The 17,076-nt window shown below is 36.8% G+C and overlaps 1 protein-coding gene across 9 annotated transcripts in view; it reads right to left on the bottom strand.

Annotated features, from left to right (window-relative positions):
• Positions 1 to 17,076, bottom strand: part of EYA1 (EYA transcriptional coactivator and phosphatase 1) — a gene marked incomplete at both ends in the record, with an annotated part of 313,784 nt that overhangs the window by 148,657 nt on the left and 148,051 nt on the right. For 4 of the 9 annotated variants that reach the window (XM_082859018.1, XM_082859016.1, XM_082859017.1 and 1 more), the window contains one exon: positions 1,548 to 1,662. In XM_082859018.1, coding sequence (XP_082715144.1) covers positions 1,548 to 1,662 — 115 coding nt within the window. Of the gene's footprint in view, positions 1 to 1,547; positions 1,667 to 3,217; positions 3,268 to 10,045; positions 10,073 to 17,076 lie in introns of those variants that run through there. The other 5 variants (XM_082859020.1, XM_082859019.1, XM_082859015.1 and 2 more) reach the window with 3 other exon arrangements.

Consider the following 17,076-nt stretch of genomic DNA (forward strand, 5'->3'; position numbering starts at 1 on the left):
ACACTGGCATGGGGCCTACCGGTCCAGGGCCCTGCAGTGGTCTGTGTGTCTGTGCACACACCCGGTCCAGTCCACACTGCAGCAGCTGTCATGCTCACACCTGAAGCCAAATTCCAAAGGAGAGGAAAAAAGGACTGCTGGTGTTTATTTCATCTGCTCTATAAAATCTTCCTAAATGCTAGAATGACTTTCCTATACATAACTGAAATTTCTTTTTGATTGCCTATCGAAATGGGCAGAAAAGAGTTTCCCATGTAAAGGAACCTTTTCAGAGATTTTTTTTTGCTACGTCAGCAAAGTTTCTACTTTTGACAGGGACCATTTTCCATAAATGAAGGTATTTACTCAAAAAGGAAAATACAGACGACTTACATGTAAAAACAATCACGGAGGCTGTAAAAGTTATCTCCTATCAGAAACAACTGATTTTACATTGTATCCATTACCAGAAATTTCACATCATTATCAGTTTCAAAAGGCTTCCCTCACACATACGGGAATATTGCACCAAACGAACAAGTTTATGGCATTTGGGGGTTTTTTTGTTGTCGTTTTTAAGAACTATGATGAAAGATCATCATGGTGATTGAGAAATGATGGTTAAGGGTTTTGCTTATGGATGGAACTCTAATGTAGATAATTCTAGTGAAACTTAGGTTCTAAGTTCATCAAGGTCCTAAGGCTTAGTAAGGAATAAATAAGCAAAAATATCATCTGTGAAGAAGGAATATTTCAGTAGGCTAAAGTAGAAATAAATACAATGCAATATGTAACAAACCCTTCTATGAAGTTTTAAAAATATGTATAGTACCTAAATAAACGTGCACGACAGCTAACGATACAAATAGCTTTACCTCTATGTTTAGACTTAGGTATATATGGATTAAAGTAGGCGTTCCTATTTACATGAAATTTACATAAATATTCACATGTATTAATTACACAAAAATCATTGTAACAGTACTGTGTTTGAAGTATATACTTAATCTTTAAGAAAGTAAATGAATTTCATGTTATCTTCCAAGTAAGGTCGTATATTTGTAAACAATAAGTATTTTTTTACTTCTTTATATTTCAATGGCCAAAGCCCCAAGAACATTAGGCACACAAATTATTTTATTGATATTTAGAGACAATCCAGTCTAATGTTGCCTTGAAACAAATTTGGTTATATTTAGTAACAAAGGGAAAGTAAAATAAAGGAAATAATCCAAATTTTCATGGCTCATAGAGCAAAACGATTGCAGATTGATACTGTGCTGTGGAGAACGATCAACAAGAAGAAAAAACACACTCAAAGCTTAAATATGTCATGCATACATATGCATCTATGTGAAATAAAACCAGTCTGTGTAATGTCATAATAACCTGGTAACATGCAGTCCCTAAGTAAGGGTGGATACTGATTCGTAAGTCAAATTACCTAAACAAGAAATAAAACAGTGGTTTCATGGATTTGACAACTGAAATCATAACCACCTAGTAACACAGTGTATACTGATGAAGAAACAAGGTGCAAAGTAAACAGTGAGAAGGCAGACACTCACCTTCGGTGCCATTGGGAGTCATGGAATTACTATTTATATGAGAGTTATCGAGTTTGGGGGATTCACTACTACCACTCAGACGGCTATGCGGGCTGGTTAGATCCTGCATTTCCATAGACCTAAAGACAAGAAGCCTTCCGTTTGACAGATGTACCAAATTCATAACCCCACTATTTAATGCGCTAACGACTTGACACCTTCTTTGAAACACATTCGCACAAAAGTCCCATTGTATCTATCTTCTTCGACTCAAAATAGTTTGTCTTACGTTATGAAAGGATGGCTGAAGTGAAAATGTAACGTGTACTATTACAAGATGTCACTGGCCTTACCTATTCAGCCAAACATTCATATAGAGTTTTTTTTTTAATCTTTTTCTCTCCTCCGATAGCTCATCAAGTCCCAAGATCTAATGAGACAATTCCATCTATTTTTATTATCAAAGAAAACAGACCATCATGCTTTTCTTTTTAGGTGGGAAAAAAACCCCCAGGCATTATTTTTCTAAAAGACGAAAGTGTAAAATTGAAAAAAAAAAAATCACTTTTCTATGGAATCTCTCTCATCTAATAAATTAGCACTAGGTACTCCCTTATAATTTACCGCCCATTTAATGGGTCTCCAAACCAAATACCACACTTGAAGCCTATAGTCCAGTGACAGGGAATGAGTTGTCCCTGATGCATGTGTTTACTCTGGTAAACTGCTTAATTGTTCCTCTGTCTCCCTTGAAACAAATGCAGCATTAAAACATCCTGATGTCCGCTCACTTGTTTGCTTTGTGGATTACATACAGCCTGCCCAAGTGAGGAGGGAGCAGGCCAGCATACAGTGAGTCCCCAGCAACATGAGTAGTCAGAATACCTCAGCTGTCACCCACTCAGGGAAATAAGAACAATGCCACTTCCCTGCTCAAATTGGGCATTTTTACAACACAAAACCAGCGAAATCCCCCCGAAAGTTCTTCCACTCGGCAGTTGCGTATGCCCTACAGGGTACAGAAGCCACGACTCATGTTCACAATTTCAGAGCCATTCACTTATATTGCATCTTTTCCTAATGAAGAGAGGCGAGCATTTGTTTAAAGTGACTAAAAACACACCTAGATACCGTTCTGTTTTCTGACAGCCAAGTGTTTGAAAGTCTAAGACCCATTCACTTTATTTTAAACTTTGTGTTTTTCTAAAAAAAAAAAAAAAAAAAAGGAGGGGGGTTAATATGTATGAAGCTAAGACTGTCTGCTCATCCCGCCAGGCCAATAAAAGCTCCAGTCGTTTTAATTTGGAGGCTGCACTTAAACTGACTGTAAACGTCAGCGTTTAAAACGGCTTAACATGAACCGTTTTACATCCAAAGTGAGTTTTGACTTCCCCAAGTCTTCTGGATTCAAATGGGAAATGGCTTAAAATCCAGTTTTTCTCCCCTAATTCTCATGACACATTCACAGTTTTCCTAACCCCAGAAACTAGAACCCCTAATCATTTTCAAACCCAGGATCCTCTTCCCTTTCTACATATTTAACAATTTTTTACAGGCACACACACAAATGGTTAAGTAATTTCCAACCAAGGCTATTAATAGAAATAATTAAGAAATACTAGACAAAAATAGATAGGGGGGGTCACAGAAAGGTAATCTCCCCAAATGTCAAATATCAACGATATCCTTACCTGCAACTTGAGGAAACAGCAACATCTGAACTGGTTTGAGATGTTTGCACCTGTGATCAGGGGTAAAAAATTAGAAGCTGTTGTTACTCTGCTTCAGTGTCAGTTCTTAATTATACAGAGCACGTGGCTCAGGACTACAATGCTCTCTTTTAACCAAAAGAGAAAAAGGAGGATACTGCAGCGGTGAAAGGCATATTGTCTTTAAGTTGAGGTCTCCACTGTTGTTTCCTCCTCCAGGTCTGCCCTCCTCCTCCCCTTGTTAGGGGGGGAAGGCAGCCAAATGACGGGATAGTGATTCATCACTGGCCTATGACAGCTGCAAACGGGATTACCCCTCCCCCAATCAACATGCAAAGCAGCCTTATTCAGGCAGCTTGGACAAGGTGCTTGGAAAAAAAAAATAGCTATTAGCAAAATGAGTGTGTTTCACAGCAGTAGTTCAAGCATTAACCCTCCAGCATCCTCAGAAGATCTTTCATCTTCTGCTATCACCAGCTGAAATAGAGTTCCCACCCATGCCTTTGACACCTGACAGTTCTTATCCTTATTGGGATGGTTTTCTCCTATATTTACTATTGAACATTCACCAAAACGGCTTCTCGGCCACTTTTCAGGCAGTGCCGGACTCAACGAGAAATAGCAAAGGCAAGTTCTCCTCCCCAAAGTCCCATCGTGGAGCAATGTGCTCATGTACCCCAGCAAACTGAAAATTCAGTGAATGTTTAAATTCAGGGAAATCCATCACTGCCTGATGAAATAGCAAAAGCCGTTCGCTTTTGGTTTAATTTTCCCCATTTTAAACCAGGAGAGAGAATGGATAGTTGAATAATCAATTCAGTGTCTCAGCTGGCCAGAGTTCTGGTCTCTTTTGTCTCCAGATGAATCTGTATTTGGCATTTCACTGAACAGCTAACTTAGCTTGCAGGCTTTGCTAGTCACTGCCCTTCGTCCAGAGACAGCAAAACTGCCAGCAGGTGATAAACTCAGGTGAGGGTGGGCTGCTGGCCCACAAGCTCAGGCTAACGCCTGCCTCGGAGGTAAAGGGAATTCTGCATAACATTTAAAATGACTCAGAATTCCAAATCTTTGATGTGTATTTTCATTCAACCGGAACAGACATCAATTAGGGTTACAGAACAAAGATGAAAAAACTGAAGCATCTCAAATGGCATTAAAGTTATCCAGCCAAGCATCTTCTGTTGAGTCCTGTTATTTTTTAATTATGATTTATGAAATTAAAAAGTACTACCTTTTTGGCAAGAATAAAGCATCGTTCAAGTCTAAATATCTTGGTATGATGTTACACGAAATTTCTAGGTATACTTTTCTAAAATATGTGCAGGATGAAAAATAATTTTAAAGAGATGCCTGAGTACTCAATAAAAGTTTCATTTTAATGCCTACAGATAGGTCACTTTGTGATAACTGGCTTCTGATTTTCTTTTGAAATTAATGTTCTCACACAAGATTAAATGTTTTCCTTTAGAAACTGCAGCGATATACCTCAAGGATAAATTTCCTTTTTTTCCTCTTTTTTTCCACTTTTATACACCTGGAATAAATTATAGGTGAGAACTAACTTAATTTTAAGAACTCTCTTGGCTTAATTATGTGAAAGAGTATGTAAAACATACTTTCTGTTACATATTAAAATACATTCCTATTTTAACCTTGGCTAGATAGTATCATCTTAAAAACCTAATTTTAGTTTCCTTGTATACTTTGAAAGTTTGATTATATTTATATTTGAGGTTTAACCTATCCTATTTAATTGCAAAGTCAATCTGTTAATTAAAAAAATGAACTTCAAAATAAGAATCATTCTAACACGCTTTCTCACTGAAAAAAATGCATTTTCACAACAACGTACTTTTTTTTTTAGGCTGGCTGGACTCAGTCTCTACTGTACTTCGTACACTACAATTTTTGAACCCGTATCCATGATCTTCATTTCATTAAGTATACATCAGATATATTCTTTTGTGTCTCAAGGATTAGTTAAACCATGTGTTGTGTGTTACTGTTTTTAAAAATGACTCTTTAATCAAAATAACTTTAAAACAACTAATCCTCACTTAGGCTGGTCAGCTGAATCCACATCGTGGTCCAGGAAAAATAAATCTACTCTCAAGAATGCGAATGCAGACAACAATTAGACACAGATGTGAGCAAAATTAGTTACAGTTTACAAAATGCTACACTTCACATGCTTTTAGTTTTTTATGTGTAGTACAAGATTACAGTGCAGTAAGAAAACATACTCTTGTAATGACTTATCTAAAAAGAACACCTATTTCTGATTGGCGTTAGTTTTCTCTTATGTTTGCCAATATCTCTGGAAGGTTCTAGGTTTTCAAGGTCTAAAAACATAATGTGCTGCAAAAATAATTAATTAGGTGCCTTTCCATTCAAAGAGAAAACAAAATATTTCATGGTTTGCAGAAAAATGCTGTTAGGCATTCAGTAAGCTCATATTCTCTGCCTTACATCCATAAACCTAGTATGTTTCTTGTCTCCTCCTAATCTGGTATTTTTAATTCAAATGCTCCTAGGAGTGCAAAAATATTTCCCATAACATTATAAATGGTCATCTTAGATTACAATGAAGTCATTTCACTTTAATGCTTTTTAAAACTCTTTGTAGAGAATACCCAGTGTAGCGTACTGACAGAGTTGTGAAAATACAGAGAAAAAAAGAGAGCAGAACTTCTTAGAATTTCAATTCAAGGATCCGCAACTAGTAACTTTGACTTCTGATTAGTTAATGAGATCTTTTAAGTTTGCCTTTTTTCTAATTAAATTTCTAATTCTTCACAGATGTAACTTTTGTTGATGTTCAATTTGTCTCTCTCATTTTGTTAAACCTCACATAGTACTTCGCCAATCCATTGAATAGCCACATTAAATCTGTTAATACCATGCTCTTCAACCCCAGAAATTATTTCCAGAAGGCAAACTTGCTTTGAGAGATCATCAAACAAGACTTAAGGTACACATTTTATCACATTTTTCCCTACCACAGAGCTCAGGATGCAGAGCAAACTTCATGACTTTTGCACTGTTTATTATACTTTGCTAAATTACAAATCAAAAGCATCTGACAGAAGATCATGTATGAAGCCAAAAAGTTAATAATGTTCTGTGAAAAGTAAACTGTAAATGGAAAGGGATTCTAAATCTCAGCAGCAGAGAGCAAATAAAATGTAGGTACTTGTTTAAATTATGGGTTTTCCATTGGCTTTTTTGCTTGCTAGAAGCAATTTTTATAAAATGACTATAATTTTAAACTTTTTTTTCAAACTCAAAAGAAATTTTCAAAGTGAAAGTACTGAACTTATCTAAATAAATAGAGTTGGCAGGCGAGCTAGTTTTGCCCAACCACAGATCAACCTGAGTACTCCCAAATTTGAAAGACAATGGCAATTTTCTAATCAGAGTGTATTTTATAGGAAAGAAAATGTGCCTTAGGCAGAAGCCTGCTTTTAAATCACAATATATCCTTGCTAAAATGTTCCTCAATCAACATTTCCAACGATGGTGTCAGTGATATAATAAAAATCTAAACCTAAAATTAAAATGAACTTCCAGGAAGAGGTAGATGTCGTTTCAGTGTTAACACTTACCTCCTTCTTTATCAGACTCCACAAAATGAATTCTTTAATACCCTTACTGATTTTAAACGTAATATACTGTATCACTTTTTAAAGTATCTTGTTAAAGAAAATGACAAAATAGAGCCCCCAGGAAAACAAAAACAAGTATGTGAAGGACACTGATTCTACCTATAGACTTGACGGATTGCTTTCAAAATTAGCATTTATTTAAGATGTTGAATGTAATACTTTCGATAGCTGATGAAATGGAAGGGGCTTTATTCTCACTGAGAATGTTTTTTTCCCCAAGGTATTCTTACAAAATAAATTTTCGAATTCAAGAGGAAATTTTCTTTTGAGAAAATCATTTATTATGTCTACCAAACTCCCAGAGCTGTTGACTTCCCTTTGGCATTCTAAAACTGAACAGTGGCTCAGTTAGGCTGCTCTGTCTGTCACCGCGAAGAATTTTCAGGATTGAAAATCCATGGCTGTTTGCTCACTTACTGAACACTTTGGGCCTTAGGAGAACTCAAGCAGCGAGAAAGTCAAATATCAAATATTTGATAATGCAAAAAAGCATGACTATTCGTGTGTGCATGTCTTCAAATCCCAAACGGTGGGCGAAAAGACTCACACGCCTAAAATAAAACCTACTAGGAGAGACACATCAAGAAAACAACCCCCAGCCTATAAAACTACACTATGTGCTTAACTAGCGACTTTTTGTATCCCTTGTCATTTTAAGAAATGAAACATAAAAACACTTGTCTACATTCAGTGACAGCTCTGAATTTACTGAATTCGTGCAAAAGCTGTGCTTAAATGTTTCAAAAACTCCTCCCAAGAAATATAACCCCATGAGTCATTAGCAATTCATATACTGATTTTGAATGACAAATATTTTAAGTGGTAATTCAAAAGTTTAAGAACCTTGTTTTTAATTTCAAGGTCCATTCAAGTCCTGTTAAATGTCAATAAGTGAGAAATATATTAATTTGGCAAATGTTTATTATTTCACCTTTTGAAGATGAGCCCTTTAATATAATGTTTGGGAAATTTGTTTATTGAAATGAAAGGATTTCCTTCCTTAAAAAGTGGTTTCAATTTATTTTTGTTATCTGTTGTCCTTTGAAAATGTTAATTCCTTCCTCCTTTTCTCCAATCCCACTAAAATGTATAGGAAAAGTTATCTGTGTGTTGCAATGGATATAGACAGATACCGCTTTAATCAATATCACACAGTAATAGTTGAGGTTTGTGCAGAAAAGAGATATGAAGTGATCTCCCTACAAGAATATAGCCATGCAATATACTTATTTACATAGAGCACAACAAAAGTCATCGTTAACAATTTCTAATTACCTCTTAATGATTCTAATCGCTCAGCTAATTTGGGGGTTAAAACTTATACTTTTATGATGGAACCCAGTGGCCCATAAAGCACTGGGTACAAAGTGTCATAATCTTCCCCACGCCCTAATGTTTTTCTTTTAAAACAAATCAAAACAATAACTCAAAGCGCTCTTGTTATCTTCGGCTTTGCCCACAGGACAGCTGTTGTCATTCAGAACAGTTTTTCAAACAGTCAGCTTGTACTTACAGCGCTTACATCTGCTGCATCCACCAGTTTCCTGGGCTCCTTCGAATTTTCTGGTTTAGCAAACCTCCATTCCTGACATAGTTTTGCTCCTGGATAAGGACGCGGGAGGGCTCTTAGGGGCTCTCGGCGGAGCCCGGCGCTTCGGGAAGCGGAGCGCGTCCGCGGGGGGAAGCGGGGCCGCGAGGACCGCCGCCTGGGCGCCGCTGCAGGCTCGGGCTGCCGAGCGACTGAGCGCACACGCTGGCCCCGGCGAGAAAACCGCCACACTGGACGGCAACAGGAAGGCTCAGAGTCGGAAGTGGCACTGGAGAGTTTCTACCTCGCCCCAAACTCGCAGCCATCAGCTCCCACCGTTCTGTTTAGTCACCGCTTTGAGCCCCGCGCTCTTTCCCTCTAAACAGCAGCAGCTGATAGCATCTGAGAAGCCCAGACAAAGAAACAGCACCATCTCATCCCTCGATTTGTTGGCGCAGCCTTGTAGGTCTGCCCGTGGAGCCTCGGGGCTTTTTTTGTTTTTGCAACGCAAACCACAGCTATTCTCTTGTCCTATCCTTATTGGTTTAAATGCAACAATTGAGAGGAGCACTGCTCTCTCTGACTCAACCTTGCTGCTCCGAAAAAATTTATTATGTAAATGAACGCGCCCCATGCTATCTGAATAAACAGCTGTGTGAGAATCGCTTCTCAGAGACACTGTCAACACACATCTCTTGCTACAGCAGCTACCAATTATGAGCTTTGGGGAGTAGTTACACGTTATCTTTCATACTTTTCCAAAACTTGTTTTCAGGCCCTGAAACTTAGGGAATCGATACTTCTCCCCCCCCCCCAAAATTTTTTTTCCGAATGTAACAACTAACAGGTCTGGGGAAAATGAAAATTAGAATGGCCATTTCCATATTAAGTAAGCAGAGGGAGAGAAAAAGCAAACGTGTAAGCTATTATCAGTTTAACAATGAAAGCCTGAATGTTAATTCTGCAGTGATTTCTAGAATGGCAAGTTTTACAGGAGCAATTCTTTTGGATATGAACCAGATAATATTTCAGTGTTGATATTTTAAAATGATTTTGGGGGAAAAGATTTATTTTACCTAGAACTCTTTCCTTACAGTCTGTTCTTTTAAAAAATTCTAACTAAACTCAATCTATGCATGAAAGTCTACAATGCTCACCTAGGTAGTTGAACTATTCAGATTATGACTAAATTACAGTTTAAAATATTTACTTACTATCATGTTTTAGGTAAATAAATGACTTCAGTTATTAAATCAATAACTTAACCATTATATTGATTTCAAACATTTAAAGAAGGCATCACTTACATGACTAATTATTATACTGCTTTTTGCCAGCCTTATACCATAGTTCAAATACAAATGTTTATTTTTACTCATCATAACCGATTTTGTACTCTAAAATAGAATCTTTATACCCGTTGAATTTTCCTTAAACTGTTTCGTCATTAACAGTAATACTACTCTACGGATCTAGTCTTTTTATTAGTAATAATAAGCATCTTCTTCGTTAAGGCTCCTGCCTTGGTATGGAAAAACATTTTAAAAATCACAGTAACTTGTTAAATGATTTTATAATACATTTCAGATCATCAACTCATAAAACAGACAGTCTTACCTTTACTTTACTAATTTGTAAATGAAAGCACCATTCCAATGCAAACAAAGAAGAAACTTCTAATGACCAAAATTCAATATGGACTCCCCACCCCCTACCCCCCACCAAGGATGCCAATCTAAATTCCTCAGAAGAGAACACTTTGTCAAACGTAAGAGACTGCTTAAACTGCAAACTCACCTAGGATTTCATTTTGTATGGTACTGGCAAGGAATCATGGGCTAGCCACCTACCATATTTGGGAAGCAAGGTCAAAAATCAGTTGTTTGCTACTGGATCCGTTCATGCAGCCGAAATAGAATTACGTTACCACCTACGGCTCTTTCCCAGACCAGAATTATCGGTTATTCAGTATACTAGAGTATATATGCAGAAAATAAAATACAGCATGTAATGGAGGTCTCTAGTGCCGTGACATAAAATAATTCAATCTATGATATCAAAGACCTGCACAGTAACTGCTTTTGCTATCATATTTATTTCTAAGCTCCATAAAATATAAAATTTGAGATGCTGTTTGGAGAATTCAACCGTATTTGAAACTTTAAGCTATTGTGGCCATGTTTCCCATAGTTTAAAAATTATTTTAGGTATAATAAGATAAAATATTATTTTTCTGATCCATGAAAGATTATACTGATGAATCTAGAAGACACAAACCATATGAAGTCAGCAGGAATATCATGTAACATATCTGACTTTTATATAATCAAATTTACCACATTATATTAGTTTTTATATTGAAATTCAATTATTTTTATTTATATAACCAAACAAGAACCATTAAAGAAATGATGCATGTCATTATGAAGAAAATGATGAAAAGCATGATGAATGTAATGTGAGCACTAACTGATATGATATAGGTCATGCGGCATAGTTATGTCACAAAGAGCTTAGTCATTGGCTACAAGAAATATCCATGTATACCACTTATTTTTTTTTTAAATTTTCAAAAGTGTGTATCACTATTAAATGCTTTCCTTTTCCTAAAGCAAAATTAGTTGGCCTAAAATCAATCACATGCATATCCATAAATTTTGTCTGGTTACTACTTCTGAATATCAAATATGTAATAAATACCATACAGCTCACACCAAAATAAGTTATCCTCTGATAAATAGCAAAAATGTAAGCCATTACTAAGAAGACCCAGTTTGTAGTGTACCGTTAACTTCCTATTTCTAAATTTTCACAACTCTAATTACATGAATTAACCATATACTTTAAGGACCAAGGTGTTTCTAAATAAAGTCATACCCATTACAACAGAAATTAGGAAAACTTGCTGAAAATCCGCCATTAGTAAAAACAGGTGATAGTAGAAAACATTACTATCTGATATTTCCTGGAAAAATTTCAACACATAAACAGACGAATAGGAGGAAAAAAATTCTAATATGCCTTTTCTACACTAAAACAAAAATAAATTTTATCTGGAAAAGGAAAACGCTTGGAATAGTCAACTGTAACAAAATGTTTGAATACCCTCAAAAAGGATGATATCTTTCATGTATCTCCAAACAAGTTTTATCATACAGAGCAAACTGTTGTCTAGATATGTGCCTGGTTATATAGAAGTCTGCAATTTTGACAGAAGTTGTTAGTGCTGTTCAATGAACAAAGAAGTTTAAATAAAGGCATGATTACAAAAATAAATGTGCCTAATTAAAAAAGAAAAAAGACATGGGTAGATATAAGGGATCCATTAGAACAATCGAAAAGGTAAGTTGGAACTTTTCTAAAATGACATGAATATACAGTTGATTAATCCAATTAAATATAACAAACACTGAGAAAGCAGAAGCTAAAACATGTCTCCCTTTCCCTTTTTCCATTCCAGGAACGATAATACAGTTCTTGAGCAGTTGTGAAGTTTCCAATAAAAGACAGACTCAGAAGTTTTTTTCTTCTAGTTTTGTTTACCTTTAAATCATTTTAGAATTAAGCATGCATGCAATTACCTGGTCTGATGCCCACTATCTCTTACCTCTCTGTTTCTACCATTTTTTTGAAGATTCTTACTCAAGAATAATGGTACAGTAAGTTGCAAAATAGAACTAGCACTTAAAGACCAGTGCTTTTTCTTCAAAAGCGAAATCCTAGTTATTATTTCTTCCACATTCTTAAAATCAGTAATACCTGGAAATAGTCAACATTTTGTGATTTAAACTGCTCAAAGTAGAACAGCAAATATTCCAAAATACTGTACTTCCAGTGCCTCTGCTTCCAGATAACTCTTTTTCTCGTGGTCCATGCCACGGCTCTACATTCCTGGCTTTTAATGGAACCTTTGGAACAGTGTCTAGATGGCTGACATTACCATCCTTGCTGGCATGTGGAGTGGTCACTTCCACGACCTACTCTTTCCCAGTGGCACGAGACCTGCAATGAGGGCCCTGCTCCCAGTAGCCTTCTGCGGAAACGTAACCAAGTAAAACATCCTCTATTTATTTTAAGAATGATATTAAATCCGCCAAACTGAATGTCTACCCGTATTTTGCTAAATGTTTCCCATTCAAATTCCAAGATGAATAGCTTTTAACAGCAAATTTAAGGAGGCAATTACTAACTATTCACTGTACCATGGAACATTATTGTAATAAAAATTAGATCCTTTATACCAACACAATATGGAAATATAACCTATTTCCTGGCTCCCTAATAAGCACATTGGTTATTACATATGAATAATACACATTTATTTATGTAGAGTGGGAGACTTGTTATCAGATGTAGTAATGACTGCCTATAGGATGTTTTTTTTAAAAATTATTATTCTTAATAGAAAGTTTGAGCAGCACTTCTTGAAACTAATAATGATAACAAAGGCAGCAGTAGGTTTTTAAGAAGAGGGAATGGGATGATAGAGGTACTTAACCTAAAAACAAAATAGGACATATTGGATTTTCTCTTTTAAAATCAACTGATTTCCCAAAATGGCAAAGAGAGTTACTTTTTCTTCCTTCTGCCAAAAATATGTAAATAATTGGTCTTGGGATCATATGCTTAATCTGAGCAATAAGCTATTTTGCTTTCTCAGCTAAAAAATGGATTTCTGTTGACATGAAGCAACCTAGAAAACCCAGGTTGTCTCTTCAACCTTTTTTTCTCTAAGCCATGGGCAAAACCCATCTTGTCAGCACCTCCCAATACCTTTAAGAGGATCTGGAAATTTGCTCTGTGTTTTCCAGGTTTCATGACAGCTGAGTTCACAGTTTTTAAATTCTTCGGAAATGATGACTTTCTCACGGAAGAAGGAAGGGAATTAGCGTTTATTGAGTGCTTACTCTGTGCCGGCATTCTATATACATTCTTCATTTTTTTTTTTTTTTTTTTTTTTTGCGGTACGCGGGCCTCTCACTGTTGTGGCCTCTCCGGTTGTGGAGCACAGGCTCCGGACGCTCAGGCTCAGCGGCCATGGCTCACGGGCCCAGCCGCTCTGCGGCATGTGGGATCTTCCCGGACCGGGGCACGAACCCGTGTCCCCTCCATCGGCAGGCGGACCCTCAACCACTGTGCCACCAGGGAAGTCCTCTTCATTCATTTTTAATACATAATGTAACAGCTTACCTGTATGAATCCTGTTTTTCAAAAATATGCTTCCCCCCACCTCCAACTATTTGTTCTGGAATCTGCCTTCTTTCTCTAGCACCATCAAAGTTACCGCTAAACAGTAGATGGGGCACTGGGACATCACTGTGTCCTGGAGGTATCATCATTTTGGAGCAAGGTGACACCTCATAAAGTTAATAAATCCAGAAAGGTGTGTGGTATATGGAAATGATATATTTAATAGAGAATAGGCATCATCACTAAATAATATCTGATTATTTACAAACACATATTGCAAGTTAATTTGCTGGTTCAAAAATAAAAGTACATACATTAAATGGTCAATTGGGGCAAAAATGTGATGAATCCTTAAACCTGAATGATCAAATCAGGAGCTATATATTTTTTTCTCATTATTTACCAAAAAATGTGAATTATCTTCCTAAAGCAGGGTTATAAATATTCCCAACTTTTTCTTTATATTAAAAAGAGCAGCTAAGGGTCTGAGTTTACAACAAGCTATTGTATGGACAGTTCTATCAATTTCTTCCCTGTTGTAGTCCTTAATTTTATTTATCCAATGTGATATTGCTTGGATCTTAATAGCTATTCCATCATAAGCACTTGATTTATTCATCGAGGAAATCATTACATTCAAAAGGCACTCCAATTCTCCTTATGTATTTGGAGGTGTGGTTTAAGTACTCAGAATCAAGAGGCACTATTATTGCTACAAAGGATTTGCCAGGAAGGGGATAAATAAAAAAACCCAAATCTAATAACCTATAGAAATTTTTCCTTCCTTCAAACAGCATTAACTTTTCCCCCCTCTAGGCTCCCAAATCGGAGAAAAAGAGTAACCTCTAAAGCTGTTTTAGACAGAAGGTCAGAATTCAAAGGATCGGTAACTTAATCCACAGGGTGCTGCAATCACATTGCTATTGGAAACACAACCAGAAGCACCATTATTCTAGATGTTTTTATGAAGCAATGTCGATAGGTATGCAATCTAGAGGTTTCTCTACTGTAAAGATTCATACTTGCAGGCGATCAAGTTGCCTTGGGTTTTTGAATTTTACTTTAGAATGCTGTAGAGTAAGAAAAAGTAGCCTGCATTACATGCTAAGGAAAACAATAGCTTCAGTTTGTTTGAATAGTAAGAGTACCTTTTTATGGCCAAAATGTAATGAAAGCTTCCAGTTTTTTAGTCTTTGGATGCTCATAATTAATAAGAATTCTGATTTCAGGGGCCTAATGTTGGGTATATTAGACTGATCCTTTAAATTTGTAGTTCATATTCTTTGAAATAACAGAAGTCTGGAAGCATCTGCTGCTTCTTTCAGGGATTCTGTTGTAATAGCATCGATGATCTGGTTTACCTGAATTGCAAAGTAAAACCAAGTCCAGGATCAGGGTTTTTTCCTGAAATCGTGTATTTTAAATGTGCATGATTCTTAAAAACAACACCTGGTTGATAGGGAGTCACAGGCTGGTGGCTTGTTTTTTTAATCAATATAAGGAAAAACAAATAGTTTACCAAGAGGTCAGAGAGCCAGTAAAGGAGACCTCTACCGCGCGGTTAGCATCGACAGCCCCTGCTGAAAGATCCGCAAAACCCCCATTAGCTCCGGCCTCCTGGGAGAGCTGTTCACTTTCCTTCCTGTCCTTGCCTGAGAGGACAGCTCTTCCTCACCAGCAGAAAGTGGCTGGAGAGGGCTAGGGAGGAGGTGCGGGAGGGCCAGGACAAAAACAAGAAAGAAGTTATTCAAGACAATAATCAGAAAGCCAGCTGGATCCTAGGCCTTTTTTAAAGAAGGAGTGTCTGTAACTTAGACATTCTAAAGGAGAAAATAGATAACATTTTTAGATACGCAGATTTTTGTATGTTTTACATTTACAGTACTGTTACTAGTATACTCATCTCTTTGGGGAGGCACTGCATTTGATAAATTTAAGAAAAAATGACCTAACTCTCCACAGATAAATTAATTCATGATGAATTACTGAAGATTATTTAAAAGGAGGAATCTACATCTCTAAGCTTTCTGTTTACAATTTCCCAAAATCATGCCTATTACTAACCAATGAATGACCTAGATTTGAAAAAAGATATTTTATTTATTTATTTTTGGCTGCGTTGGGTCTTCATTGCTGCGTGCAGGCTTCCTCTAGGTGCGGCGAGCCGGGGCTACTCTTCGTTGCGGTGCCTGGGCTTCTCATTGCAGTGGCTTCTCTTGTTGTGGAGCATGGGCTCTAGGCGCATGGGCTTCAGTAGTTGTGGCACGCAGGCTTCAGTAGTTGTGGCTTGCAGGCTCTAGAGCGTAGGCTCAGTAGTTGTGGCGCACGAGCTTAGTTGCTTCGTGGCATGTGGGATCTTCCCGGACCAGGGCTCAAACCTGTGTCCCCTGCACTGGCAGGCAGATTCTTAGCCACTGTACCACCAGGGAAATCCCCAAAAAGATATTTTAAATGAGATATTTCATGTGAAGACCTCAGGAAGCAACATATATAATCTTTATTTCCTTCCCCTATGTTTCCATCTTCTTTGATTGTATTTCTGTTACTGTTCAAGGTTTAAATGGTGCCCTTTTCCATAAATGTGTAGAATTATTAAAATCTATCTACAGTTCAGAGGGTACTACTCACTAGACTAAAACAAATGCACGACAGATTCAGGTTCTAATTCTGGCTTCAGCATGGGTTTTTTCTGTGCCCTTTGTGGTCATATCACTTACAGTGTCAATTTATAATCTGTAAACAGGCTAACCAATAAAAAGGATGCAGGAACGTTCCACAACTTTCCAAAATGGCATGGGGATTAAAATGTTTACTGCTATGGGAAAGCTCCTACAGATAGTAAAATAGCAATAGAAAACTGAATTTCAAATCAATTTAATTATACAAGTATAGAATGAGTGCCCAGACAGGGCATGGTTGAGTTTCCAGTTTTAGCACAGCTTGGTACACATAATAGGTACTCGATAAGTTTTACTCAAATTAATTAATACATGCATACTTGGCTACTTGAGGGAACATGCCAGGGCTCTGTGAAAGAAAAATGATTTCCCTGAATTTTCTTTGCTTCTATGTTTTCCTTTATTTTCCTTACATGTTGTTATATTTGTCCCCCGTTGGAAACTCTAAAGTTGGACTTATCATCGTAAGAGAGTTAATGTTGGTCTCATGTTCAAAACATACTTAAAATACTTTATGGAACAAAACTGAGTCATGGAAAATGTGCTAGAAATTTGCCATCCTAACATTGGGGAATAACCAAACTCTAAGGAAATTAAGAAATTAGAAGAGACCTGAAATCACTGTATTCACCTGGTATATGTGTTTGGGTGAGACAGGAAAACGGAGTAAAAAGTTAATGTTCAGTTTTTTAAAAAACCTACCATATGCTGTATTTTAGTTACACCCAAAATATTTCTCCTGAATCATCATCAGTTTATATTTCCTTTTTCAATTTATCC

This window comes from Leucopleurus acutus (assembly GCF_964270905.1).
Source record: "Leucopleurus acutus genome assembly, chromosome: 17".
Taxonomy (NCBI): Eukaryota; Metazoa; Chordata; class Mammalia; order Artiodactyla; family Delphinidae; genus Leucopleurus; species Leucopleurus acutus.